Consider the following 27,955-nt stretch of genomic DNA (forward strand, 5'->3'; position numbering starts at 1 on the left):
TTGTGAAGATACTTTATGTTTAATACATCTGAAAAGAATGCATATACAAAGAACTTAGACATGAAAAAGCATTGGTTCAACACTAATGAGTCTACAAGAAATTGAAATTTTGGAAGATGGAGAAGACTCCCTAAGTCTTAAAAAAATTTGAATTTGCAAACCAAAATATATTTTTGGTAAAATCCTTACAATACTGCAGTTGGTCTATGTAGAGACCCTGCACATGATCCTCAGGGGATGGAGCCCCTCTTACAGGTTCAAGGTTACTCACGAGCAAAATGCAGAAAAAGGGGTTCCCTCAACTGGTCCCAATATGGTGCCACACCAAACACCAGAAGCCCCTCCCTGCACTTCCTTTCAACTGACACAGGCCTATCTTTCCACCCCTCCATGAAGGATGCCAAGCCATCCAGCAAGAGATGCACCATCAGAGCCAGCTCCAAAACCCATTGCAGCATATCCCAGGTCCCTTCAGGGTGTCCAAGCAGCAGTGTATGTGCTGGTAATTGTAAGCGTTTCTCTAATAATTAAGGATTGGCAGAAGGTAGATTCATTAAAAGCCAACTGACCCAGCTAGGCATGTTTTCAAAGGCGCAGTTATTTCTTCAACATGAGCCAGAAGCTTATGATGGCAAAGATTAAGGAAGAGACTGGCAAGTTAGTTTCAAGTCTGATGGTGCATCCAGAGAAAATCATTCTCCTATTCCTAAGGCTTCATAACTTAGAGGATGGGATATAAATTTATGACCCGCACAGTTAAAAAGCCAGGGGAAAAAGATACAAGGCAACTTCAGAGAAGATGTGTTTTCTACAATCCTTCTTAGAGGAGCACCAGCTTGGGACATTTTATTTTCCTGACTAAAGTCTGCTCATACCCAGGCTGCTGGCTGGCTGGCTGCAGAACAGCCCTACAAGATCTAGAAACCAGAACCAAGTTTTGCCACACTGGCATAAGGGGCAAGGCTTCAGTAAAACAGCCTAAAATTAGTCTGTTACAGAAAAAGTCATTGAGCATGCCTTGATGTTAAACAAAAAAAAATTAGAAACAATAAACAAAAAACTAGTAATGATCAGTGTTTTCTGATAATACATAATTACTCAAAATTAACTAGTTTAACTGAATTGAGGGGGCACTGGGGAATAAACACTAACATTTTCATCTCACACAGGGATCGTGTGGGGGAGATGGGAGTGCAGGGCATTTGTCATTATTGCAAAAACAAATTTTAAAATTTGTATCTTTAGTTTGATTTTAACATTGCTTTTAGTATGACATCAAACACCAGCTTTGCAGAAAGGGCCGTGGAGGGATGTTCATAGCAGCACACACCTGCGAGTCTTCTTCGGCTCCGGGGGCTCCAGGGCAGCCAATATCGCTTCGTCAAATACATTCTTTAGGCCTTTCTGAAAAGGGGCAAAGAGAGAAAGGGGCAGTCTCATTTTTGAGTTTTCATACAAACAAAACCCCAGAAAGCTAAGTGGCAGCCACACCCCTCTAAGGACAGATGGAGATTTGCTGTCCCCAAAGCCTGCCTGCCCAGCAAGGCTCCATACCACTGCTGTCAGCAGCTCCCGAGCACAGCATCTCATTTTCAGAACAAGAAAACTTATCCTCTGAGAGCAGAGTAGTGTACTTCACAAGAAGCAAAACACAGGCACCAAAGCAATTTCCTTAAAGCAATTTTTATGATTAACTGGCTACTCACACATTTCACATGCTAATGACAAAGTAGAAAGTGCTGCATTCAGATGGAAGAGTTCAACCTGGAGCACACCTGGGACAACACACACCCGTGTGTCATTGGAGGAGAAACAAGGCAAGCATGCAATGATAACCTGGTCCAGTACATGCTCTGGTTGGGCATCCAGCCCCAAACACCCCAGGGTTAGAAGCAGCCAGGCAGAGCCCAGAAACTGCCATGGTAGCAGAGAAGTCAAGCTGGGAGGAGTACAGAGGGGTACCATACACTTTGTTAAGGATTAAACGGGAGCCAGGATGTGCAACTTGAATAAAGCTTCATCAGTCATTTATACAAACAACCGCAATTTTTAATTTCAAAATTTAAAGACAAGCTACAATTGATGTTTTTTCCTTAAAACAATAAAAATCAGAAGCACGATAGTAAGCAGAAGCTTTACATCTTACAGTAACAGGCTTTAAGGATTGATTATTGAAATGAAGAGTTCTACCATGTTAGTGAAAGCAAGAATTTTAACAGTTCATAAAGCAGTAGCAAGTACATCAATATTTCCTTCCCCCCAAAGACTGACAGATACTCCACCTATAGCACAGACAGCCAAAGCAACAGCAACAGAAAACATCTCACTGCACACAGGAGAACGAGAAAACCCTTCACGTTACAGCATCATTTGCAGATCACCAGTTCAGGTACTTTTGTCATGCAAATACAGTTAAGAGTCACAAGTAGAAATTGAAAACATTCACACTGTTTCTTTCAGTTGGATTCAGGAAGATCGAACATCTTCTCTTATTTTTTTGATTGTTCTTTAAATAATGATGTAACCAAATCCTTTCCCCCAACAGCCTGAATTATAAAGCTAGCCACACCTGGCAACCCAAGCAGCAGGGAGTTAAGCGAGTCCAGTTCACGTTCCACAGTCACAATGTTTTACTAAAGATCTCAAGTACTGTTTTCAGTCCAAGAGCTAATACAGAGGTTGCTCTAAGATGGCAAGCAGGCACAACAGCTTTCAATCAAGGTGGTTTGATTCATTTTTAACCAGGTTTCTACTGTAGTGGGACAGAGGAAGCAGCAGCAAGAGGGGAAGAAGAAAGTTTAGAATATACAGCACTTCCTTTTGGGCTGAGTTTCCGGAGGCTCGAGGGCAGCTAGGATAGCCTCATCAAACACATTCTTCAGACCTCTCTACAAGACAGAGGGGAGGAGAAAAAACAGCAGCCAGGTTAGAGGATTAGAGAAAAACAAGCAGATACAAAGAGCATTCAGGAGCAGGCTGAATTCACAGAGGCAGTAAACAGATTTACTTTGCAAAAAACAAAGTAGATCCCAAGAGGAAATCTCATTTAGATGACCCAGAAGTCAATGACAGACAGACAGAACATGTGACAGGCCAAGTCAGACAAAATCAACACTCAAAAGGGCAGAGGCACAAACACAGCAAGAACGTGGGGGTGCAGGCAGAAAAAGGGTAACAGTTTCCACTCTGCTGCTGTACATACATTGAGGGAGTTTACAGGGGAATAAATCAAGCAGACAGCAGCTTGCCCCACCACAGGGACCAAAAAGGTCAGTTAAACCTTTTGTCATCACCCACTGTGGATAAGTGAGCACCTTGGATGCACAGACTACTGCTCCCAACTCTCCAGGTGGCAGCTGGTCCAGAGCAAAGGCTCCAAACAACTCCTCTGCTTTGTGAATTCAGCCCCTGAATAACTGAAGATCTTCAAATGGCTGGGAACACACAGTGTGGGATGGAAGCAGGACCTTCCTGGTAAGCCATCATGACTGGCAGTCACTAACTCTCTGTCTTTAGAAGTGATGCAATATTACCAGTGCTACTCTGACACTGGGAGCCAGCATGGAAATGGTGCATTTCAGTTATTCAGTATAGTTTCCAAAGCAAGTGTAACCACAGAAAGACAGGAACAGCGTTAGGAGTGGAACAACGGGGATCCAACACCAGACAAGCAGTCACAGAGCTGCAGGACTCTGCAGGGGTTACACCGGAGCATGGAATATGCGCTGCGTTTGCTGTAAGCACAACAGGAACGGTGCAGGGTGTTACCACTCCCACCCAACTCTGCCAAGTTACACACCACACTGGAAGTGAAACCTGGCTCAGTTTAGGCTAACTGGACTCGCCTAAATCTACTGTCATGAGTGCACCCTTCAAAAACTCAGGAGAACTGCTTTATGACAGCTAAAGGCAAACAGAAAAGCTTCAATTACATCCTGTAAACAACTGCAGTCTGTGCAAAATTTAGACTTCATTTAAGATCACTCAAATGTAACTGGTTTCTCCCTTACAGGTTATACTGGATATATCCCTTTTAGAAGGTCTTTAATCTTGTTTACTGAAGCACATACATGGGAGACCTCTAAGGCAGTGCCATCTGGAAGCATTTAAGGCCATCACATGCAAGACTATACTTGAAAGAACAGTATTTAAGGAAACGACAATGTACATTCTGCACATTCTGTACATCCTCCCCAGCAGTTTTTATTTTTCTTTTTCTTTAAATGACTTGCAACTCAGGCTCACAAAAGAGCTAAAAAACTTCAGATAAATAATGCCTCTAAAGTCTAAGTACTAATTAGATTTCCCTTCTCTGTGAGAATAATGCTGTGGCATAAAATCAATTATGCACTGTTAGACAGATGAAGAACCCCGGTAGGCCAAGAGTCAAGAAAACAATTTTACTTAAATCCTCCTATTCAGGGACTCCTCTTTTATTTTCCTATTGCCAAGGAGAAATTTGTTCAGGAGTGCAGAATGTGGGATTTGGTTTGAAGGACCTAGCAAAAAAGGGAAGAGGATAAAAAAAAAAGGACTGGGACAAAATTATTGCGAAAATGGACCAGGATTAATAGCCTGGATGACCAAGAGTAACAACATGAGGGGAAGGAGCTGTGTTCAATACCACAGGCACACAGGCCTGTTAAAATCACGACTTTTGCATTACACAGGGAACAGGCTGAAATCAGGCTTCCTTTACTCCCTCTGTTTATGGAAAACTTAAAGCACTTTATAAATCTGTGTCAAAATTGTCAACTTACCATCAGGAGGGAAAAGAAACCAAATTCAGCACTCTCTCTGGTATTAGGTACTAGGATTGGGCTTCAGAAAGTCCACTCATGCACTTGCACCCAAGAGTAACAGAAGTAACAAACACTGTAGCTGCAATCTGTCAGTCACCCTTTCCTAACAGCAAAGCCTGACCTACTTGTCACAGTGACACTGGGCCCTGTTTTGTAGAGAAAGGTTGGAGACGGACACTGAAAATGCCTTCATCACAAAAAGGGATTCCACAACCTGAGGAAAAGGTGATAGAACTGGCTCTCCAACAGAGCATTCATCCAAACTGGGGGAGAAGATACTCTATCTTTACAGAAAAAACTCAGAAACTCAGCCTCTCATGACTCACATAGTACAAAAACAAATAATGCCGGCTCCATGATTCTATGATTATTTGCTAGTGGGGTGCCAAAGTCATTTGTAAATTAGTTGGGAAGAAAAAAAACAGCCTGGACTGCTGAGGTGAACTGCACAGACAGCATCCAAGGCAAAGAGAGACTGAATACCCAGCTGAGTCTCACTTCAGCTAAAATCAGCTACTATAGCACTGCCTTGCAGGTAGGAAAACAACCCTCCTGGCCAGGGAAGCAGCCAGCTTCTGTGTTCAGCAAGCTGCCAGTGAGATCACTGCAAGAGCTCCACGCAACCCTTCGCAGATCAGTTACGCTGCTGTTCACCAGCTACTGATGACAGACCCAGGAAAAAAGTGTTTTGTGAGTCAACAACAAATGAAGGGAGAAGAATGGAGCAGATGCAAACCGACTAGTCGTCCAAGTGAGAAGGCTTCTGAACCCTCCTCCCAGGTCACTCCTGACTCCTAAAATTATCAGTGGGTATACAAGCACTAATGCTCTGGAAAAAAATCAGGCTGAGCTTCCAAGTGCATAAAGTCATTCACTGCAACAGATACAGATTAGTCTATCTGGAAATAGAAAGAATGGATAAACACTGCCACTTTTTTGTCATATCAACTCTTGCTCTGGTAATTCTAAGTGATTCCATGCAATTTGAGCAGACTATACAAGGCAAGTCGAAAGCTACAGAGGAAAGGTCCCAGTGAGCAATACAAGACAAAGGCCCTTGCAGGTACTTACTTAGCTAGCAGGTTCTACAGCCTAGTTAGCAGCAGCATTCAGGCTGTGCCAGACACCATCTAAAACGGTATTTTGGGGCTGAGCAGATCCAAGAAAATTACAGCCCAAGCATAAATAACCCTCAGCTTGCCTGTGGGCAGTTAGGAAGCATGGCCAAGACGACCTTTTGATCAGGGATTCCCAGGATGAACAGCAGCGTGCCTCACCACACCACCTCCAGTGCCAGCATCCTGCACAACTCCAGCAAAGCCACTTCCTTCACAGGAAACACCCAGGCGAATCTTTGTTACAAAAAGAGCCTCAGAATTTTAAATTGAATGGATTTTAAATGGTCAACATGCAATCTGGGCAAAAGGGGCAAGATAAGTAGAACTTCAGGCTTTGTGAAGTTTGGCAATAAAGTTTTGTGCTCAAGGAGATGAATGCACAACATAACTGGAAAGAGTGAGGGGCTTGATACTGTGCACCCCTGGTTCCATGCACATCAGGAAGAACAAATTCTTTACAGACCAGCATTAAGGAAGTTGTTAAAAGAGTTGCAGTCAATTCTGCAAGAGTAGGAACTCTGCAAGAGTAGGATTAAGTTCCCAGGGCATCCAAAGTCAAGGCAACAGGCCAGCTAGCCAGAAAATGGCTCCCACTCCAGTATTCCTAACTGAAAGGGAAAAGATAATTGCATTTCTTGCCCTCAAATCAGCTGCTTTAGCTGGCTTTACACTCACATTCACAAGTTATAAACATGATGTGAGAACTATCTTAAGAACTATTTAACTGTTATTTTCTGTTTCAACAGAACTTCCATCTGAAGGAAGGACACAGGAAACAGCTCACCACCAGCTGCACAGGAAGAGAAGGCAGCTCTCAACTACGAAGGTTTCCGGTCTTACAAGTAACAGCATTAACTTTTATGAGAGGCTTTTTTTTTTCCCTTTGCCTGCTCGCTTCAGCAGTGAGGTGCACTCTGTATCCCAACCCAATTATTGCCTGTAATGTACCTTCTAAGTTTTCAACAGTTATTTTTCTCCAGCACAGAAGCAAACACAGTAAGCACATCCTCCTCCATCACCCCTCTAAACTAGGCTTAATCCACACAGGCTGATTTTCCTTGTACCACTGCCAATTCTCTGTGCCTTAGAACAACACAACAAAGAGAAAGCTACAGTGTAAATAGCAGAAATAGAGTTTACACCCTTTCACATCCACACTGAGCTGTTTTTCCCTGGAACTGAAAAAAGTATGGAGTATAAGCAAGCAAAAATGGTCCAAGACCAACCCTCACCTGCGTAAGTGCAGAGCATTCCACGTATTTTACAGCCTTCAGGTCCCGGGCCAGCTTTTCAGCAGTCTCTGGAGTTATGGGCTTCTGCTTGTTCTTGGCAAGTTTCTCAATTGTTGAGGGATCATCTCTTAAATCAATCTGGGTCCCAACAAGCAGAAAAGGGGTCTTTGGACAGTGGTGAGTAATTTCAGGTACCCACTAAAGACAGACAAGACACAGCATTTGTTACGAACCACCTAAGATAACTCCTGACATACTTCAGCAGCTCCCTTTTCAGGCAGAGTTCAACCAACCTTTTCTTTCACATTTTCAAATGAAGAAGGAGAGACCACTGAAAAACAGACCAGAAATACATCTGTCTGTGGATAGCTGAGAGGTCGTAATCTATCATAGTCTTCCTGACCTAGAGAGGAGGAAATTAACACTGTATTAGACCCAGACAACAAAATCCTGCCCTTTACAGGGAGCCAGAATGCACATTTCATCACGGTAACATTGCTGTGATTAATAATCCTAACTCTTAAGCAAAGAGCCAAACTTAAGAATGGTGAACTCAAACATTTCAAAAATCTAGGTTTCAAATCCAGAATTCATTCAGTTGCTATGTAACAGCAAGCTGCTGAAAGTCACAGGAAAGCTGGGAAGTCTCCCAATACATTTTGAGATCAAACACCCTCAGATTGCGTAACACCCTCCTCAATTATAAAGGGAGGTTGCAGAACATGGATCCAGTTATAGTGGAGGTCCTCTGCACCTAGTCCATTCATTACAGGTATTATGCCATCAAATTTCCTTACCCTGCAAAAAAAACCTTGCTCTTTGGAGGGGAGAAAAAAAATAGTTTTGTTCACAAGAATGTTCTGACTTATGCTGTGAGCAGTCAGTGAAGTGTCTCCAGGCATGAAGAGGAGAATGTTGCTGGTACACGACTGACCAGGCCACTCAGCAGTATTCCCCAAAAACATCACCAAAGTCCCAGCATGGGCTGTGTTTTGGAAGAAGCCAGCCTCTTCCCTTTGAGTCCCTGTGGACAAGCAGTCTCTGTAAGGCACCATTAGCACTGATCCACCAGCCTGACTCTGTCCAAGCTCATTCTTAAACCTCCTCCTGCCCAATTCAGCAGTACTGCTTTTAGAAAGTAAATTTGGCACTGAAGCTGCTGCACACGCTGACAACCAAATCCAAAACACTCGGTTAAAATGTCTCAGATTCCAACTAATGCTGTCTCATTCATCATACAAAGACAAAGACCTCCAAGATCTTGAAGGAGCCAACACAACACCTGGGACACCTCAACAGAAAAGACCTACAGTTTGAAGACAGAAATCTAGACAGCCTACTTCAGCTACTGTGCTTGGCTGGACACAGAGGAGTAAGCACTGACCAGAATGATAGTCTCAGAATGGTTTGGGGTGGAAAGAACCTTGAAGCTCATCTCATTCCACCCCCGGCCATGGGCAGGGACACCTTCCACTATCCCAGGTTGCTCCTAGCCCCATCCAACCTGGCTTCGGACACTTCCAGGGATGAGACAGCCACAGCTTCTCTGGGCAACCTGTGCCAGGGCATCACCATCCCCACAGGGAACAATTTCTTCCCAGCATCTAATCTAAATCTAAAATATCCTGTGGCAATTAACAGAATATTCCAAAAAGTCTGTCCTCCAAGTACAAGCTCAAAACACAGACTTGGGTTTTAACCTGAGAACTAAAAATAGGGGTTTCATCCATTGCCAAATTCTGTCACCTGTACTGGCTGCTATTTAGCAAAAAGCAGGCAACCATTAAGAACAAATACTTTCCCCTCAGCAGTCCAGCTCTGGAAAGAAAGCCTTTACATTCACAAGTGCAGAGAGTCACCTACATGCACTCAGGTCATTTGGTAACTGCTCAGAATTACAGGCTGGATCACTGCTCATGTTGATAGTACATGAATGTGTGTAACTACGCACACATCACTTCTCAGAGGTCTGACCCCTCAGCATGAAAACAGGCAGAGAAGGACTCAACACAACTTTCACCCACACAGGGACCATGCAATGCTACAAACTGCTGTAGGACCACCAAGTCCCTAAAGCACACCACACAACGTGTCAGGAAGGAGTGTCTCTTCTCCACCTAACTCCTTACCCATGAACTAGGGAGCTTACAATAATGGGAACACAAATCCCATTTGGGAGGAGAACGTGGAGAGCTAAAGTGAAGCCATGCTGAAGAATACATTCAGTACAGACAGCTAAGGATACAGCTGCAGTGCCAGCTGCAGGTTGAGCTCTGGGTGTCCAAGAGCCCCGGGTGAGGAGGCACTGACCCTTTGCACAAAAAAGGGCCCAGGGACCTGTGGCACCACCAGCTGATGGACGTTCAGAGATACAGCAGGAGCCAAGGATTCAGCTAGAAGCCCCCAGACTTTCAAACACACGCTGTGAGGGATACAAAAGCCCACGGTTTGCTTTGTTCAGGGTCTCCTCCCAGAGGCACTAGCTCAAGCTGTTATTTTGGTTTTGCACCACAACTAAATTTTAAGGATCTAGACATCTGAGACCTCTATGGGAAACCTGGGACCAAGGCAGTAAGGAAACCTTGTCTGACTGCAAAGTGTGGTGCACGTTGAGCGTCAAGCGAGGCCCCACTGGGTCACTGGAGCTGCCACTACAAACAGGCTTCAGTCCCAGCTCAGGTGGTGAAGTGTGACTGTCAGAATGGCTCCTGGATGGGCAAACAGGAAAGTTTCTTCAACAGCTATAGGGTTTAACTGGAAACCTAAGATTGTTTCATTAATTAAATTAGACACTAATGATGCATGTAAGAACACAGCTGGAAACAGATTAAATTATATCAGGACAATTTTAGATGAAAGCTTATGAACTAAGCTCTCTAGAAGGGCTCTTCTGAAGAAGAGTTTACAATACCAGTTGCTGCCACATCACTTCAGTATTATTATGCAGTAGAGACGGGGTATCCAGCAGCTGAACCAGTTTCTACCCTTTCTTGGTAACTGTTCACACATGCAAAGCAATGTTTAGCTGTTTAATCACTGCACATTTCTCCAGCCTGAAACTGAGAGGCAGCTTAAACAAGACGCCAGCAGATTTTTAATTTTTAAAAGCATGCAGTGAGAGGGCTTATGAAATCCACACCCTGACTTCATCCACATTAAGGATGCAGAGACACACACACATTTAAGACATTCCAATATCAGTCATTCTGTCTTGACAGAATCAAGAGAGATTTTCCCCTTCCATTAAAAAAAAAAAAATCACCAAAAAACCCCCAACTGTATGTCTTCATGTTCAACATCACCTCAGGTAAATCTTGGTCAGGTACAACAACGTAAGCACTTGGTTTCTCACCTGCAGTATCGAAGAGGCCAAGGGTGTAAGGCTCTCCTCCAATCATCACTGTTACAGCATAGTTATCGAAAACCTGGCAAGAAAAGAGACACACATTTAGAGGGGACATGAATAGGCCATCTCTCAAACCATCATCTTACCCATCTTGCCAGAGCACCTCTGATTTGAACAAGAGACACCTCTACAGGAAAACAGAGCCATCAAGCTTACACTGCTATTACCACTAATACCATTAACAGAACAATTCCATATGGAATAAGGATACTCCAGCTGTTTCCATGACATACTAAAGCAAAGGCGTATGATGTACACCACTGAATAACACATGGTAAAAACCACTGAGCAAAACACCTACAACAGTGTTTGCCTGTTACTGCAAGGAGGTTTCCCACGCTGCCACAGAAATTCCAAACCTTAGTGTGACAGAATAAACACATCTCCACAAGGACAGAATGGGTAATGTCAGCCCCGCCCTTCGGGCGCAGAGTGATGCAGCTGCATCTCACAGTACCCAAATCCTCTGAAGTCCGTATTTCTAAATATCTAGTGAGCTCTATTACCGAGTCCATCTTTTCAAAAGGGATTTATCCTCCATCTTTGAAGGAAGCAGCATTTGATAAAAAATCAGCCTGTGTCAAATTCAATCTAAATGGAGAGTCTGACTCCAGATATCAAATACTATTGCCTCTGCAACATCACCTGGCACAACAGTACTGCCCTCCAGGACAGACCCACTGCACAGATCAAAGCCAGTACTACCCACCGTTTCACCCACTAACTGGTTTACAGCACAACTGAGCACAAGGGCCTACGCAGAAGCTCACCTCCAACACCCAGCCACTCAGCAGTGCACTGTCTGAGGTCAGCATCCTTCATTCCAATTACCATGTTATCTTCAGAACCACAAAAGACAGTATTGCAGAAACTACCTTTGGTAAAGATCCTTCCCACTGCAAAAAAACCAAAACCCATCACCTGTCCCTGCAAGTTGCTGCATGGTCACTTGGGGCCAGTCAGGATCTCCAAATGATGACAGGGAAGTTCTGCTTCCTCACAGAACTGCAGCCTGAGCAGTTCTCACAGCTGAAGTAAATCCCAACAGGAAAGAGGCCAGCAGCCACCTCAAAGGCTTTTCATGGAAGCAAGCAGGGAGGTATGTGGAAAATAAGCAGTCTCATGCACCTCTTGTTAATATAGTAAGAGCTTAGGTCATTGGGAAAAAAACCCACCAAAATCTGAGGTAAGAGCACTGAGACTGCACTTCAAAGCTGTACTTCCCAGAGTTCAGATATCTCCTTCCCACCTGACTGCCCTTGTTAAAGACACTGACACTACCCTAATTTTTTCAACTTTTCACTACTCACCGTGACTGAGAAAGCAACTACGGCCACTGCACACTGCATATCCCCACAGTATCATCCAGAAGCAGAAATCCACTTCTCACACTATTTTGAATTAGTACACTCAAGATTGAAAAACACTGCAAGAGATCTCACCACTCGTCCCCATTACCTGCAGCCCAATCCATCACATGCTGCACTGGGTTTGCCTTAACTGAACATGCAAGTATCCAGCTCCAAATAACACCTTAAGGCTGAGGGAGGGTGGAAAGTATTTCACAGGGCACATTCAAGAGGCCTGTACTGCTTCAAAACCCCAAAAGACAGATCAGGATGAGGACTCCTCTGTTCCTAGGAACAGAACAAGGAACCAGAATGATGAAGGTCAGAGCATTTGCTCTTCCAGATGTCAGAAGACGGTCAGCAGCTCAATCCCCCAATGATATCCCCCCATTTTTGCTCAGCTACCACCTGTAGCTGCCCTTTTAAGGCAATTAGCATGTCTTCTTTTTCATCTTTTTTTGTTTTTAAAGCTCCCTATCTGCAAAATGGGATTTTTTAATTTCAATATTTTTGTTAAGGTACAGCTACTACTGAAATGTTTGGGGTAGAGCCCTAAGGAGGCCAGGGTTACGAGGCTGGCCTTCACACAAACCTGGCAACTATAGTCTCATAACAGATGTCACAGACAATTTCATCCTCAGTTGTGCCAAAAAGGCTAAAAACCAGAGCCCAAATAAGTTTCAGTTCCTGCCAATGTCAGAAAGCCCATGGCAGCAGCTGGAATGAGCTCTCATGGGAGAAGACTCACACTTGAGCTGTCACAACCCAAACATTGCCAGTGCTTTTCCACAGACATGCCCCTCACTGCCTTGATTTTTGAGATTGGCAACAAGATCAAAAACACACAGGTAACAAACCATGTGCAGCACCACTGTGAAACCCATCTTCCACTGGGAAATATCCTCCATAAAGAGAAAAGATTGCAAAACACAAAGCCAACTGAACAGAACTATGTATTGGTCTGAACTGGTATGTTCTCCATCCATACTGTGGCCAGGCCACTGCACAAGCACAGCAGTATTGGTTCTATTTCTCTGTCCATTCATTACTAGAAGCATTAGCTGGAATATCAGAGGTTACACACCAGTTTCCAGAGTCTGAAATATGCCTCTAGGTCATTCACAGATTTAGGAATGGGCCTCTGATATCTCCAGAACAGCAAGTTCCTCAAGCCATGAAGTTCAGAGATAAATAACAGGCCAGAAACATGAGGCAGGTTTAAAAGGCACTATAAAGAAGCCTTAGCACCTTAGCCTTAGGACCTTGAACACACTTCACTGGCAACTAACTTTTTAGCAAGTTTTCCACATTCCTGCTAGCAGAGATTTATGGCCAGTACTACTGTGTGCAGGACAACAGACAAATTTTAAGGCTTTCAAAACACCTATTTTAAGATTATAACATTTTTCAACTTAATCACTTCCCTTAAGGGGTAAGTATAGGAACACTCAGTGCTGAACTCACTGACCAATTTCATTTTGCCTTGGCTACAAACAATAGCTTAAACAGGACAAGCAGCCTTCCACAGGTTCAGCATAGGATGTGACAGCCCTACAAGCATCACATCAGGATACTTGACACCACTGAAAAACTTAAGAACGGTGAAACAGTTTCAAATGCCACTTCTGTACAAATCCATAACAGAGCCCATGAGAGAGGCTGATCCCGGGTCTCCATGCTTACAGCACAATCCACAAGTTCCCAACTGTGGCCACTGCATTTACCCTGAACACTATGAGGTTTGGGAGTCCTTTCATCTTTAGCTCCTGATCTACAGCTAAAGACAAACATTTTTATTTTGTGGAAGTCTGTCCTACACAAGACAAACCTTGTATTTGGTAAGTTGAAAAAATTTTGATCGCATACAAAGCCAATACCTCAAAAAGATGCGATGATGTTTACTGCAACTTCTTTCCCACAAAGAGAGGACATTTTTGTAAAGTCCTATTCCGGAAGAGCTATCAGGCAGAGCTACCCAGCATCTCAGAGGAGTTATCTGGTCTTCTGAGTTACTTTGTAACACAGAGAATATTACCAACCCTTTCACTGGCAGGTGTTCTCTGTGATGCATTTCCAGACCCAAATTTGTTTGGGATACCAAGGTAAACTCTTCAACTCGTGTATTAGAAGAAGATGGCCTTTTCAGGTCCACAACAGAGAAAATTAGTAAAAAGTGCATCCAGCTGTCAAAGTCTCTTGCAGCAACCTCATTAAAAACTGACCCACCTCAGTAGCAGTATACGATCTTGCATATGCAATATTAAGCAGAAAAGCACTTTTCTAACAGGAAGACTGTGCACATGCCTCACAGGCAGCCAAACTGCTCTCAACTTAAACTTTAGATAAGTCAAGGGATTCAGTATTTCAGAAAACTGAGCCTGTGAAACTCAAAAAGGTTACTTCAACATAGTCAAGGACTACACATAAAACTGGCATACATTTGGAAGTACAGAGGAACGTGACTGCATCCAAACACAGTCCTCGTTCTTAGCTGAAGTTGACCAGTCACCCTCCATAGTTCACTACATCTCTGGATCTTTCCAGAACTTTTTGGAGTTGCAAAGGAAAAATGAGCCTCAGAAAATGTTAACTGTAGTCACTGACTATTCCAGCAACATGAAACATGCCTTTCCCTAGAAACAAAGATGTAGCAGGAAGTGAGAGCACAACCAGAACAACAGGTGTTCCTACTGCTTGCTCTCCACTGGTCTGCAGTTGCTCACACTGTTAATCTCATACACAGAATCCACCCGCAAAGAGAACACAGATTCTGCAGAGCAGTCAAGCAGCAAGAACTGACCAGCATTACCAGGTGATATGGAAGGCAGCAGCCGGGTATCAGACTGATTGCTACTTTTCCATGCTGTATTAGTCAGTCTGCAAGAGGAAAGCAGGCTGCAAGAACACATATTAGGGCATGCATGCCATCAAGGTTAGTTCGAAAGGGAACTCATGCTACCCTGCCCCATCACGCCCAAAGAACATGAGCCATTCTCACACTTACCGTTGGTACGTATTCCGATGGGAATTTATTTGTTGTATAAGAGATTAAGAGACAGGTTTTACCAACAGCACCATCACCCACTACTACACACTTGATCGTCTGCATAGCTGAAATCTACTAGAAATATCAACTCCAAAGAGAACCTAGAAGAAAAAAAAAAAATACATGTATTTAGATGTTTCCCATACTCACTAGATAGCCATGCACATCACCTTTGACTCAAGCCCAAACCACTAACAGCACGTTTGAGATATGAAAACAAGACATTCCTATATGAGCTGGTATATCCTTTCTCTCCACCACACACACAAAGCTGCTCACATTCATAAGCGAAAGAATTTTTGCCTAATTACCTAGAGGTGGGCAAAAACATCTTCGGGCTTTTCCAGACTCAGTTTTTAATGCATGGAAGCATCTAGCCCCAGATGCACTGAAAGCTTGAAGTGTAAGCTCTGGTCTTGAGAGCTGCTCAGTAACACACCTGCCTCCCCAAGAGCTCCCTCTGGAGAGCAGCTCATCATGAGACATTCTGGCAGTGCTTTGAAGTTAGTTTATGGAATAAAAATTAAGGTGTACAGACAGAAATAAACATGATTAGTTTCTTCTTTCCCCGCCTTTTTTAAGGCCTAAGCACCATTTTACAATCTTCTGGTTAAAGTTGCTAGTTAACACACACCTCTATCCCCACTGTGAAGTGTTAACAGCACTGAGAGCTCAGCAGGGCATTCAGATCCCAAGGGAATTACTCTTCAGTAATCCAGATGCACCCAGCTACTCCAACACTGTCTCAGCAAAAACTTTAGGATGTGAACTAAACCAGTATGCATCACCAATATCTCCTCCAAACACTTGCTGGCTACCTCCAATGTTGCATGGCCATCCTTCATTCATGTATTACTTTAATTAGAGGAGTACCAGGCCTCTGGTCATTCCTTCACACAGATGTGTGAAATCCTGACCCCAGCAAATTAGTTGCAAAGCTCTCACTGACTGTCAGCATCATAACATCCGAAGTACTTTTATTTACAGCAACAGAGACTGCAACGTCTTTGTAATCCTGACGGGCGCCAGGGGGTGTTGCAAGCAGCAAATTTGCCACCACAGGAACAGCAGAAGCCTTAGCCAAGCAAGGATGCTGCCACAGCTCTCAGGTCTGGGTAACTGCATTAAAAAACCCAAATCAAACCCTCCTGAACTGTGCATTTGGTCACCTCCTGGGGATTTCACTTCTTACAGTAATGTGAATAAAGTACAGCGCAAATCCAGATTTTTGAGGCTTTAGTCACAGCCAGCAACATGATTTGATACTGTATATCACACTGTCATGCCTGCAAGGAAAAGAAATTACTAGGGACTCAAAAGAAACATATCACCCCCAGCTCTTCTTCAGATACTGCAGGGATGCTCTAAGATTTCAATAAAGACAGCTACCTTCATAATAAACATCCTCAAAAGTTCCTAAGAACAATACTTGTAGGGGAATACTAGTTACCACCATTCCCACAAGACCCGGACAAAAATCACAAGCACTTTTAGGAAATGGCAGCAAAGATTCTCAGAGCAGGCCATCAGCCAGCACCTGGTACACCAGCCACTCACACTGCCATCCTCATCTATAAATCCTCTTTCAGCAAACACAGAGACAATGAATGATGTGTGTAAGTATCAGGTGTTGCCACCCGTCCTCTACTTGGTGCCCAATTTCAATATCAATAGAATCTATTGATTTATACAGATCTGTTTCACAGCAGACATTCAGCAGGATGCACTGTGAAGATTTATCAACAGGCCCTTCATTACTACAGCAAAAAGCTCTGCAATTCGGCCCTGAAGCAAACACATATTTACTCAGGAGGACAAAGCAATTACTTACATTTCAAAAGAAATTCTCTGTGTTCAGGCCAGTTCAACTGTTTACATCCAAGTACTATTATTCAATATTGCAAAGTGCTTCCACAGTTCAGCCTTGCCATGCTGGCAGCACTGATTGATCCCAGAGAAAGTCCCATTTCAGAACAAAAAAAAGCAACCAGATAGAAAGCGGGCAGTGGAACAGCACAGCTCAGGCCCACATTAAGAAAGTCCTCATGCTCAAAGCAAAGGTGGAAAGGGATGAGCCACTCATTAAGGAGATTTTCAAAAGGGAAACACACCAAAACTCAGGCCGAGCAAACAACCCAAGTGCATTCCAGCTAACCCCAGCCACAGTCACCAGTATGCCCCACTAGTATAGCAAAGACAATTCTACCACCTGCCTTTTGGTTTGGGCAAAGCTGAAAGCATTCAGCTCTGCCACTGCTCGGCACAGGTAAACTGCTGCCTCCAGGAATTCCTCTCAGAGTTAGTAAATGAAGTACAAAACAAATCTCCACACTGGGTTTCCCAGCCACTTCTCATATGTTTTTCCAATTTCCACTCAAATTTGTTACAATGCCCAGCCAGTCCCTGGAACCCCGGCTCCAGCTGTCCCTGCTCATCCCAGGGCTGGCACAAGCGGAGGAACATCCCTCTCACATAACAGCACTTACAGTCACCCCTTTAGAGAAGCACGCTTTCCACCCTGCTCTCCCCTGGGCAGACCAGAACTCCTCCATGCTGTAATCCTCCCTTCCTGTTCTACCTCCCTCTTCTACCTGCTTCCCCAATTATTTGCATTTCCTTGTTTACCTGTAATTTGCAGGTTACACATCTGCTTCAGACCACCTATCCAGAGCCCAGAAAGCGCACCAGAGATAAAATCCTGGCTCTGAAGCATTCCCTGTGCTCACTGCAACACACCAATCCATGACTCTCTATAAATCCACGTTGTTTATTACCAGAAAAGCTCACATACACCTTCGCAAAAAGAAAAAACAAGGGTTTAATATTATTCTTTAAAGCTCATTACTCCAGAGAGCACCAAGCAAGCCACAGTACTAGAAAACATCTCAGGTCACAGAGTGTGCTGCAAGCCTTCACTTTCTTTCCTGTCCTTGGACAGGAAGTGGGGTCAAGTCCCCACACTGGCACTGGGAGAGAAGCTGCTGTTCTCTGGCAAGTGCTCAGGTCAGAAACCGGGGGTGACACAGCACCAGCTGCACACACACACACCTTGCACATAGCTCACATTATTCCTGCCACAGCTCCGATTCTGGCAGTGAGCTATCAGCCCTATCCACACAGTTTCTCTCGCAGAGAACACCCGCACTGCAAACCAAGAGCATCTACAACAGCACTGCTCATTCCCTCTGCACCTCCAATTCCCTCCTGAAGTGAAGCATTGGCGTAGTGCACATCAACGACTCAAACACACACACCACTGCACTGGGTGAGGCAGCATGCACTTTTTCTAGCAGGTGACCTGACCCCTTCAGTTTTCTGGCAGTGGGAACAAAACTTTCTTAGACAACAAATAACCCAAAGCCTTGCTCTGAAGCCTAAAACAGAACCTGAATGGCACAACAGGGGTGTGGAAAAGCCTGGGCAGGGTTGTTTTCTCTCTTTTTTTTTTTCCCCTCCTTTCTAAAGCACAAAACTAACAACATTTACCATTAAAACCACTGAACCGGACCACTGGAAGTTCTCTATGAAACAAGCAAGTACCACTGCTCTCACACAAGTTGATGAATTGTGCTCCCCTCAGCCCCAATTAGACACTTCAAGATTACATATTAGAAGGAAGAAAACAAATTTGAGCACATCTCTTGGGTAAAGGCATCTCCCCACTTTTTTTTTTTAACGGATGTATAACTTTATGTTTAAATACTGAAACAAGATGGTGTAAGTTCTAAACGCATTTAAGAGTCTTCAGCATAGGTCTCCAAAGTCTTAGCAGTGGCAAAGTGGAGTTGCTGAATAAATTATTTTCCTTGGATTAGTAGGCTTTCTAGATTAGCTGGATGAGCTATTTCATGTTTTGCACTTCTTAGAAGTCCATAGATCACAGCTGAAAACAAGCTCATTTCTAAGGAGCTTAGATTCACTATCTGGGGACCTACTCTTCCATAGGAATAGCTTTAAGGATACATACATCATTAACTTGTGGTTTAAAAGTAATTTAATCCAATTTGAGATTAACCAGAGAATAACTCATCCCCAGAGTGCAACAACAAGGGAGATAGAAACAAAGAAGTTACAGAGGCTTTGGGCTTGTTTCCCCCCTGAAGTCACCACCTAATAAAAGGAAGTCTGTATGTAAAACACCCAGCAGAGAGAGCACATGTAGCAGTTTTAAATATCTGAGGGAATTGAAACAGACTGGAAAGCACTGAAGTCATCCCAGCCTGAGTGCAGTGAGTGGATTTTGAGCCATGTAATTGTGAGCCATCTGGCCAAGCCCAGAAAGGAGAGCTGATAAGGGACTGAGAATGCAATGCAGGTCAATATGACCTAGTTCTGTTCCAGGAGTTCTAAAGACTTCTTAAAAACATAAATAAAAATTACAAAAAAAAAAAAAGGAGCACTGCACTGATTTAATCTCTCAAGCCTCTCTGCAGTGTAACCAAAAACTTCAGCAAATTCAGTAAAGTACATGTTAACTAACGATACTTGTAGTATTTGCTGGATTCTAACCTGCTCAGCATGTAATCACAACAGCAGGATTTCAGAGAACTCAACAATGTCCTAGAGAACTGCGATCTGGCATCCTGGAAACTGTGGATTACACAGCCATGCAAACTCTGTCAAATTCATAGGCCCATTTTACAGAATTTTGCTTTGAAGCTCAATTACACTTTTGTGGAAGACAGCTGATCTGCATTTAGTATTAATTCCAAAAGTGTTTATAGAGATGCAAGTAATAGTGGGACATCATGGAGGTCGGTAATCCCTCCTGGCACAAAGGAAATTCTGGAGTGATGCGCTTTGGTCACACAGGCCTGTTCAAGTACCAAAACACTGACTGATCACAAAAGGCTGAAGAAATCCATCGTACCTATGGCAGGTTCCCACTAACTAAGCACAAGCCATACCATCCCAAACACACTTGCATCTCCTGTGGAAGTCTGACTTTCCCATTCTAAAGGCAAGGCAAGCATATGGAATGTGGTGGTACTATGGGAGCACTTTGTTTTCACAAACTCTGTAACTTAAGAGTAGCTGCAATCTGTTCCAGTACCTGTGTGCACTACTAATTGCAGAATTAAGTGAAATTTTGTGAGGTTTTGTACACAATCAGTGTTCCCCACTACACCCAGAGTTAAGAATCTGCATGATCTCACCTTCACTTTTGCTGTATGTGCAATCTGAAGGAGAAACCACAAGCCTTCAAGCTTGTTAAAATTTCTCTAACTTTTAAGCTACTGAAGTTTGTTTTCAGGTTAAAACGTGTACATTCTCCCAGCCAAAGGAAACTGTGCTGTCAGATCTGTCTGCAAGTCCTGAACTTGCTTCCTGCCTCGGCAGCACCACCACTTCCTCTTTCAGGCAGGACTGAAACTGCTGTCATTTCATCACTAGGACCAGCTCCCTTGGCTTGCTGCAAGGCACCGCTGACCAAGAAACCCATTTGTGGTGCTCTCTGGGATACACCATTAGCTTACAAGTTGAACCTTAACCAGTCCATCACAGCTTCCAGATCCTGTTTGGGCACCTGCTCCACATTCCAAGAAAACAAACAGCCATTTCTGAAAACTAAGATTCTTTTTCCCCACCCGCTGTCATTTTACAGTTAACAGTTTATTCATCCAACTCAAAGCACTCAGGAGTCCACACTGAAAGGAACAATATTCACAGGATTTTACTCATAATCTCTGGTAACTACTTTTGCCCTTCCACAGTACTTTCATATCTTACAAAACCACACAGTTCTAAATAAATTCTTCATTTGTACTTGGTAATTTCTTCCCAAATTAATCCAATCCATTGTAAGGTCCTTGCCCTCAGCTATCTCTTCTAGCCCTACTAAAAATAAACACTTCCTTTTCAAAGTGACAAATCTCTCCAATTACAGGGGGAACCAAAGAGAGGTACTTGGCTACTACAATCCCAGCAACCCGATTTGCCTCACCAGAGAGACATGCTAGCAATTACATGGAGGGTGTATTGTATGCCTGTATTACAAACACTACATGACAAAGGTCACTGCGTACAACACACCGGTTCTCTGCAGAGATCTCAAGCCACTAATGAAGGCACCACACAAGCTCAGCTGCCAACTGCACCAGGAGAATACCTTGGACCTCTTGGTACAGTCACAAACCTATGATGCAAAACACCAACAGGAGCCACTCTCTTTAAGAGAGATTAAGAGCTAAACTCCAGAAGGATAAACTGGCACAGAAGGCAAAACTGTTTTTAAGAGCAGTATCACCATGGCCAGAATTCTCCTCTGCACATGTGCAGCAACCATCTACAGACACTATGCAAATCCTCCAGCCCAAAGCCAACCTTCCAGCCTGCTAGGAATCATCTTCTTCATGAAGATCTCAGCCCAGAACTAAACACATCTGCCACTTCTATGCTAGTAAGGTGGTAAATGACATGTAAAAAGAATACATTAGGTTCTAAACCACCTGGTGCCGAAGCTCAACTGCCCATCCTGCCCACAGCTTAGGCTGCTGCAGACACTTAAACTTCATACATAAATACACTTGTTCCCACAGGTTCCAAGTCAAGCTTATGGCCTGGGTCTTTAGTTTCTTAGGTGAGGCTTAAACTGGCTGTTGAACTACAAACCAGCACTGGAGCTGCACTCCTCTAGATCAAGGGAAATTACGAAGTCCAAGCTAAAACCTGCAAAAGCACAAGGGACAGACTTGAGACACAGTCCTGTACTCCATCAGTTCAGCATCTTGAAAAGGATATCCCGCTTTAAGCATTGTTTTGGCATTACCTGTCACTAACAGATCAGACACAATCCTTTAAATACTACCAGTTCTCCCTGCAGAGTACAAATTCTATCTCCAAAAACCAGTGTTGCTGCTCACTTTATAAGCATGTCTAATTACGAGACAGCCACAAAAGCTCAGTTGCACTAGAAGCTGTGTCAAGATAAACACAAGAACTCACGTAAAGACCTGGATCTGCAGTGGGTGGGTTTTTATCTGAGGTTGAAGAGATCAACAGCAGCAGAGCACACTGGTGGGCTCCATCCCATGTGCCTGCTCACATCAACAGTTTCAACCTGGTGTTGAAATGTTGGATGTCAGCATGAGAAACTTGTGGGTAGGCATACAAAAGCGAGCAGTGGGAAGAGCCACAGGATCACCATCACCAACAGAGCTGGATCAATACCACGACAGCCCTGATATACCTCATAGGCTCCTGTTGTTCCTGAAACCCACAAAGTTTGCTATCATTATGGGAATCCCTGCAGGAGATAAAGCATATGTCTGAGGTCCTCGAGCATCTCTTAATCTGCCACTCAACAGAGCCTGTATACCCCAACACCTCTGCAGGTTTGCAGCTCCCATTTCTGGACAAGTTGCTATGAATTGCCAAAGAAGCAGTAAGAGATCTCTTCTCAACATGCAATCACCATAGAGCTATCATAAAATAGAATATGCTGAATTGGAAGAGACCCCACTGTTTGACATCAACTGATATTTTCTATACTTAATGCAATTTTCTTTTTCTAATTCCCTAAGATTTGAGAACTACTTTGCACATCTTTCTAAAGGCTCCTCACAACCATCTGGTACATAACACACATGACAGGAAGTGAAGACAGTTGGGCAGGGGAATTTTAATAGCCTGAGCCCAAACTACCAGCAGCACCGTAACACACATTCCAAGTTTTGCAACTCCAAAAAAAGAAGGGGAAAACCATGTCATCCCATTTTAGCCCTAAATTCAAAACCAGAAAGCTGACCAACTAGATAGCGTGACTCAGCAGACTCTGCTGCCACACCAGTTACACTGTGGTACAGCTGTGCCTACACCTGCTTTACCACAGGCATTGCCCACTATCCCACTTCAAGGCTCCAACCAACCACCTTCATCTGAACACCAAGTCCACAGAAAAAAATCAAAAGTGACAACTTTCCCATTATCACTCTGGTTAAGGTTACACTGTCAGAAGTAGCATCAGCACTGGAAAAACCTGCCCCAGATTAAGCACTGGGAAGTGTGTGGGGTTACATTAAATCCTTTTCTGTCAAAAGCACCTTAATCTTACCTTATTACTCCTCACTTTTGTACTCTACAGAAGGCTGTTTTCCTCATACACGCAACAAAATTCTGTTCAATATTTTACTTTGACTTAAAAACCCCTATCTTCACTAGCTTAGTAGCATACTGCTAACATTTTTTAAAAAAAAGATGCACCTACACTCTTATTTGGACACAGCATCAAACCAAGGCCCACATGGCCCTTATAGTTCTCCCCACATTCCTGTGGCCAACTACATTCCACAGTGGTACAAAAGACACTGGCAGAAGTTCCTCTGTTTTGAGGCATGTTTTTCCTCCATGAGAGGCACCATGCCTTGCACACCACTGCAGCAGATCCTGCTCACTCCTGTTATGCTCAGGGAACAAGACAGCTGCAGGTGCTCCATCCACACAACCAGAAAGTTCCCAGGAAGAAGTGCTGTGTTCAGGGGGGATAGCTCAGGCTGTGTACCAACATGCTGTTTTAAGACTGAAGAGATAAAGCTTTGTTAAAAAACACTGCAAAAGCAACTTTTCCCAGATACTGAGCTATCCTGGACTGCTGTTAAAATAAAGTAGCTGGAAGGCTCACCAACACCAGGACAGCAGCAGGGGAGCTACCCTTCATTCACCTAACCAGCAGAAGGAACCAGAGCAGATGGAACCACCCCACTTTGCCTGGCCCAAGATGAGCCCTGGCAGCCCTCTCCTCAGGGCCAAGAGCATGCTGGGCAACTGGCAGTTATTCAGCCATCAGCAAATGCACAAGAGGCAAGAAGAAACTCCAGGACATCGGAGACTCAGCAACACTTCACACGCACTAAACCCTGAAGTACCACTGAACTCAAGGTAACTGCTCAAACACACTAAACTCACTGCTGCTGTCAGATCCAGGCCCCACACAAGCCCCTCTGCATTTAGCTGTTCCCCAGCTGCTTTGGTGCACACAGCCATCCAGCTCACAGAGTGGCAGAGGCCTTCCTGACCTGCATCCAAAGCTGCAGGAGCATTTTTGTCATTATTTCCCCCAAACAGAACACTCATCATCGACCAGAAACACAGCACAGCATCCTTCAACTTGAGAAGAGCTGAGCAATTCAAACCTGCTTGTTCCAAAGCAAGACAATTCTGGCAGCCTCAGCATGCAAGTCTAGCACCACATGCAACAGCAATCCTCTGCAGCTGCCCCAGGGCCTCTACCAGTCCCACTCCACAGCAGCCTAAGGCTTGCTCTAACACCACTTCAGCTTGGTGAAAACCTTCACCTGCCAGAGTTTGGTCTATGCTGGAAAACACATGCTGATCCCACACAATCTGATCATAGGCATGGACAACTTGGCAAAAATGACCCAGTACCTACACATCCCCTCCAGACAAAGGCCCCAAGGAAGCCCCCGTGTTACTTCATTAAAAAAGGCTTTGTACTGGTTTTTCGTGAGACAAGAAAACAGTGTACAGACCAACTCTCCTGGTAGGAATAATGCCACAACACTCTAAAGTAATGGGTTGAATTGGGAGCACAGGAGCTTAAAACAGAAAAACAGCTTTTAAAAGCTTTTGCAAAACAAATTCTTTGTTTTCTCTTTATAAAATATCACTTGTTTAGAAGAAAAATCAACACATCTCAAGTAAAGAACAGCTGCTCTACTGAAAACAGGCCAATTAGTATTTTGAAGTTTTATACCTCTTTAGGTCAGAGTCATTCTCTGAAACTCCAAGGGAAGATTACAGAGATTAATTACATAACACCAACACAAACTTTGCTTCTTGCTCTCTCTGCAGTTTTCTGCACACCCAGGGCCAGGTAAACAAATGCAGTTCATCCACTCAAAAACAACCTAAAGGATGCCCCACGAGAAGCTGGGAATTACCTGCCTTAATGCCACTCCTGTCACTCACCTCAGGCATTGACATACACACCACAGGCTGCAAGAGGCAGCTGACCGCTATGTTGGGGTGCCCAGACATACTCAGGGAGGGGGAACTTCTGTGCCAGGCTTCAGCCCTTGCAGAAACTCTGGAGAAAGGGCTTTCTTTACCTATTCTTTACCTTTACCATTCCTAATGGCAATATTTCCTGATGGATATACCCTTAGCTTGTATAGTGTAAAACCATTATAAAGTGCAAAGTGAAGGGCTTGGAGGAAGCCAGCTGATTAAATGGTGACAGGCTGCAGAAATATAAAGATACTTTAAATTTCTTTTAAAACTTTAGATAAAAGCTTATCTGGTCAGTAAGTTGTTTTATTTGTCATATATTAACTACTGAAAATAGGGTGCTTCCACCTACATTTAACATAAGAGAGTGAAAGGAGCCAAGGAAGAAGACTATATGGTTAAAGAGAGCTTCTTGCTACCTGAAGCACCAGAAAACAATTTCACTTCCATTTGATTTGACAGCACCTTCATCTTCTAGAACAAAAAAGATGTCATTCTTTCCTCAGGAAAGAATCTTTTCCTCAAAGGCGAGGATAACTACACCCCCCTACAATTCCTCCTGTCTCCTGCTCTAGAAACTCATATCATAAATTCATGATGGAGACAAGGGACGGCAGGAAAGCTCAGCTGACCACAAAAGGCAGGCAGAGAAATGAGGAGGATAAAACACACAAGCCCACAGTCAACTTTTAAAAGCTGTGAGCACTCACATGAGCATCAGGCAGATTACGCACACATCAGCTGCAGTGCTGCATGTTCGTTTAATGTCCAAGTCTTCCAGAGCTAGCAGCAGAGCTACACCAATCCACCATGGTAACAAGAGAGCTGCTGAAAAGGTTTTAATTAAAATGTCCAGCTATGTATGCTCATAAGACTTGGAAATTTATTTTAGTACTAGAGCTGCATTTTAACCAAAAGGAACCTTTACATCAAGACTAGTGGCCAGCTTCACGCTGCACTTTCCATCAGCCTCACAGATGCTTTTACAGCAAGGAAAGCCCACTGCACACAGGTAAGAGAAATCCCTGGGAGTTTCACAGGGCTCCATTTCTGTTTACTGTTGTGTTTTTAGTGGAACTACAGTTTCCATTTCAGGCACCTCGCACTCTAGAGCTTACAGAGCTTTTCTATTTAAACAGTAAAAACATCATGAACTCCCCAGCCCTGGCCATCAGTTTCAGGCAAACCAACAGCCCTAAAGCAGGGCACTTAATGAATTCAGAGCATCAGTTGCAGGTCATGAATAACCAAGTTCAAAGTATGCAAACCTAGTGACTAAAACTTCTGCCTAGGATATACTACCAAAGTGAAAACATGTTTTATCTTGCACCACAGTAATTTTTTACTCCTTGCCAACACTTAAAAATCTTTCTTCTCTTTGTTACTGAAGCATAAACGTGAACAGTTTAAACACCAAGCCACTTTTACAGTCAGCAATACACTGATTCAAACCTTATGTGCATGTCTATGACCTGACTCAAATATACACTTGCCTATAATATCTTCCTCAGAACCCTAATCAACAAGAGTTTACGAAGCAGAACAACAGCTTCCCCACATACAGCCAGCTGAATATAATTTGCTTACCGAAAAAGAGAAGCTGTAACGCTTTACTGAGTTATCCCAATCACAACACAAAGAGCTTGAGCCAGGTTTTAAATGCCCCTTCAGAAAAAAGAAAATGATGTTTGAAGTACTGCAACTCAATATTTTGAACAGAAGACAACCAACACCTCCTTCCCTGGGAGAGAAGCACAGATGAACATGAGACAAAGACAATCAGAGATGGCCAGACCGAGCCACTTCTGATCACCCAGTTGCCATCTAACATGGCCTCCTCGCCAGAGCCTGTCTTCCTCATGCTGCTGTCAGGAGGGGAGCTCCAGCTGCCCTGGCCACAGCATCCATCCACATAGAGAGGACACCAGGAATCTTGACCATTCTTTGTTAAGCAGAGATTTCCAATGCTGGCTGTTATGTTCACAGCTACCTGGCTCTCCGACTGTCTCCTACTGCTGTCACCAGCTGCAAGTTCTGCCTATTTATAGGTACAAAACTGAAGTCCAGATCACTAAAACAGACCTTTAAAACACAGATAGGTGTTATGTTGCTGCAGTATATACATTTTTATGAGATTTCAAAGGAGAATGAGAAACACATGTCAATATGTCAACTCTCCAAGCAGCGCTAGCTCCTGCCCCAGCTGCAGCCGGTGGCATCACGCTATAACGAGAGCTGTGGGACGGCTCTGGGTAACCCACAGCCTTGCAGCTCGTGAGGCAGATGCCCAGAAGAGCCTGCGACTCCTTGACTGAGCGCTGTCTGTGCAGGGCACATAGCTGGAGCTCAACCCCTCGCCATGCCCGCACCCCCTGCGGCTCAGGGCTCCTGTGGCACGGCACACCCAGCCCAGCCCGCAGCCCCTCGGGGCTTCTCCTACAGCCCCGGGCGCAGCCGGGCTACACCGAGCGCGGAGGGCCGCGGCTGAGGCCGGAACGGGACCAGGGCGGGGCTGGTACAGGCAGGGCCCAGGGAGTGCAGCCGGGCCTCGCCATGGCCGCGGGAACGCTTCCTGCGCCTCCGCGAGGGTCCAGGCCGCCCGCTGCCCGGAAAGGGGGGAAGGGTGGAGAGGAGAGGCGACGGCCACCCCCACCGTCTCAACAGACCCGGCCCCGCAAAGGAACCGCCCGCCAGCAGCCACCGAGACCCTTCCGAGAAGAGGCCGCCCTTCCCCCCGGGAGGCGGCTGCCGGGGAGGCCCCGCACACACAGCGGGCCCCGCAGGGCGGCTCCCGCACAGCGGGCGCTCCGACCAAGGTGAAGGCCGGGGGTCTTTCGGTGGGTGCCGGGCGAGGATCGGGGCCAGTCGGTGGTCCCAGTGGTCGGGCGAGGGGTCCCCGTCCCGTCTCCGCCCCCCTCCCCCCCACTCTCACCTCGGACGCTCCGCCGGGCGTTGGCAGCTCACTGCGGGGTCTCCTCAGCGCAGGCACAGGGGCAGTCGAGTGACGTCACCGCGCAGCGCGCCGGCGAGGGGCGT

The 27,955-nt window shown here is 44.6% G+C and overlaps 1 protein-coding gene across 1 annotated transcript; it reads right to left on the bottom strand.

Moving 5' to 3' along the window:
• CDC42 (cell division cycle 42) lies at positions 1–27,939 on the bottom strand. Its single transcript, XM_069035137.1, has 6 exons — positions 27,852–27,939; positions 14,912–15,054; positions 10,505–10,577; positions 7,446–7,555; positions 7,153–7,350; positions 1–1,404 (listed from the first exon to the last, which is right to left on the bottom strand). The coding sequence occupies exons 2-6, from the start codon at positions 15,014–15,016 to the stop codon at positions 1,315–1,317; spliced, it is 576 nt and encodes a 191-aa protein (XP_068891238.1). The 5' UTR covers positions 15,017–15,054; positions 27,852–27,939; the 3' UTR covers positions 1–1,314.
• Between the last annotated feature and the right edge of the window lie 16 nt (positions 27,940–27,955).

Source organism: Aphelocoma coerulescens, chromosome 21 (assembly GCF_041296385.1).
Source record: "Aphelocoma coerulescens isolate FSJ_1873_10779 chromosome 21, UR_Acoe_1.0, whole genome shotgun sequence".
Lineage (NCBI taxonomy): Eukaryota > Metazoa > Chordata > Aves > Passeriformes > Corvidae > Aphelocoma > Aphelocoma coerulescens.

Excerpts from the sequence above, each read along its gene's own strand:
- CDC42 (XM_069035137.1), bottom strand. The coding sequence starts at position 15,016 with ATGCAGACGATCAAGTGTGTAGTAGTGGGTGATGGTGCTGTTGGTAAA. Across the intron at positions 7,351-7,445 it reads TTGAAAATGTGAAAGAAAAG|TGGGTACCTGAAATTACTCA; the intron begins GTTGGTTGAACT and ends GTCTGTCTTTAG. Across the intron at positions 1,405-7,152 it reads AATGCTCTGCACTTACGCAG|AAAGGCCTAAAGAATGTATT; the intron begins GTGAGGGTTGGT and ends GCCCCTTTTCAG.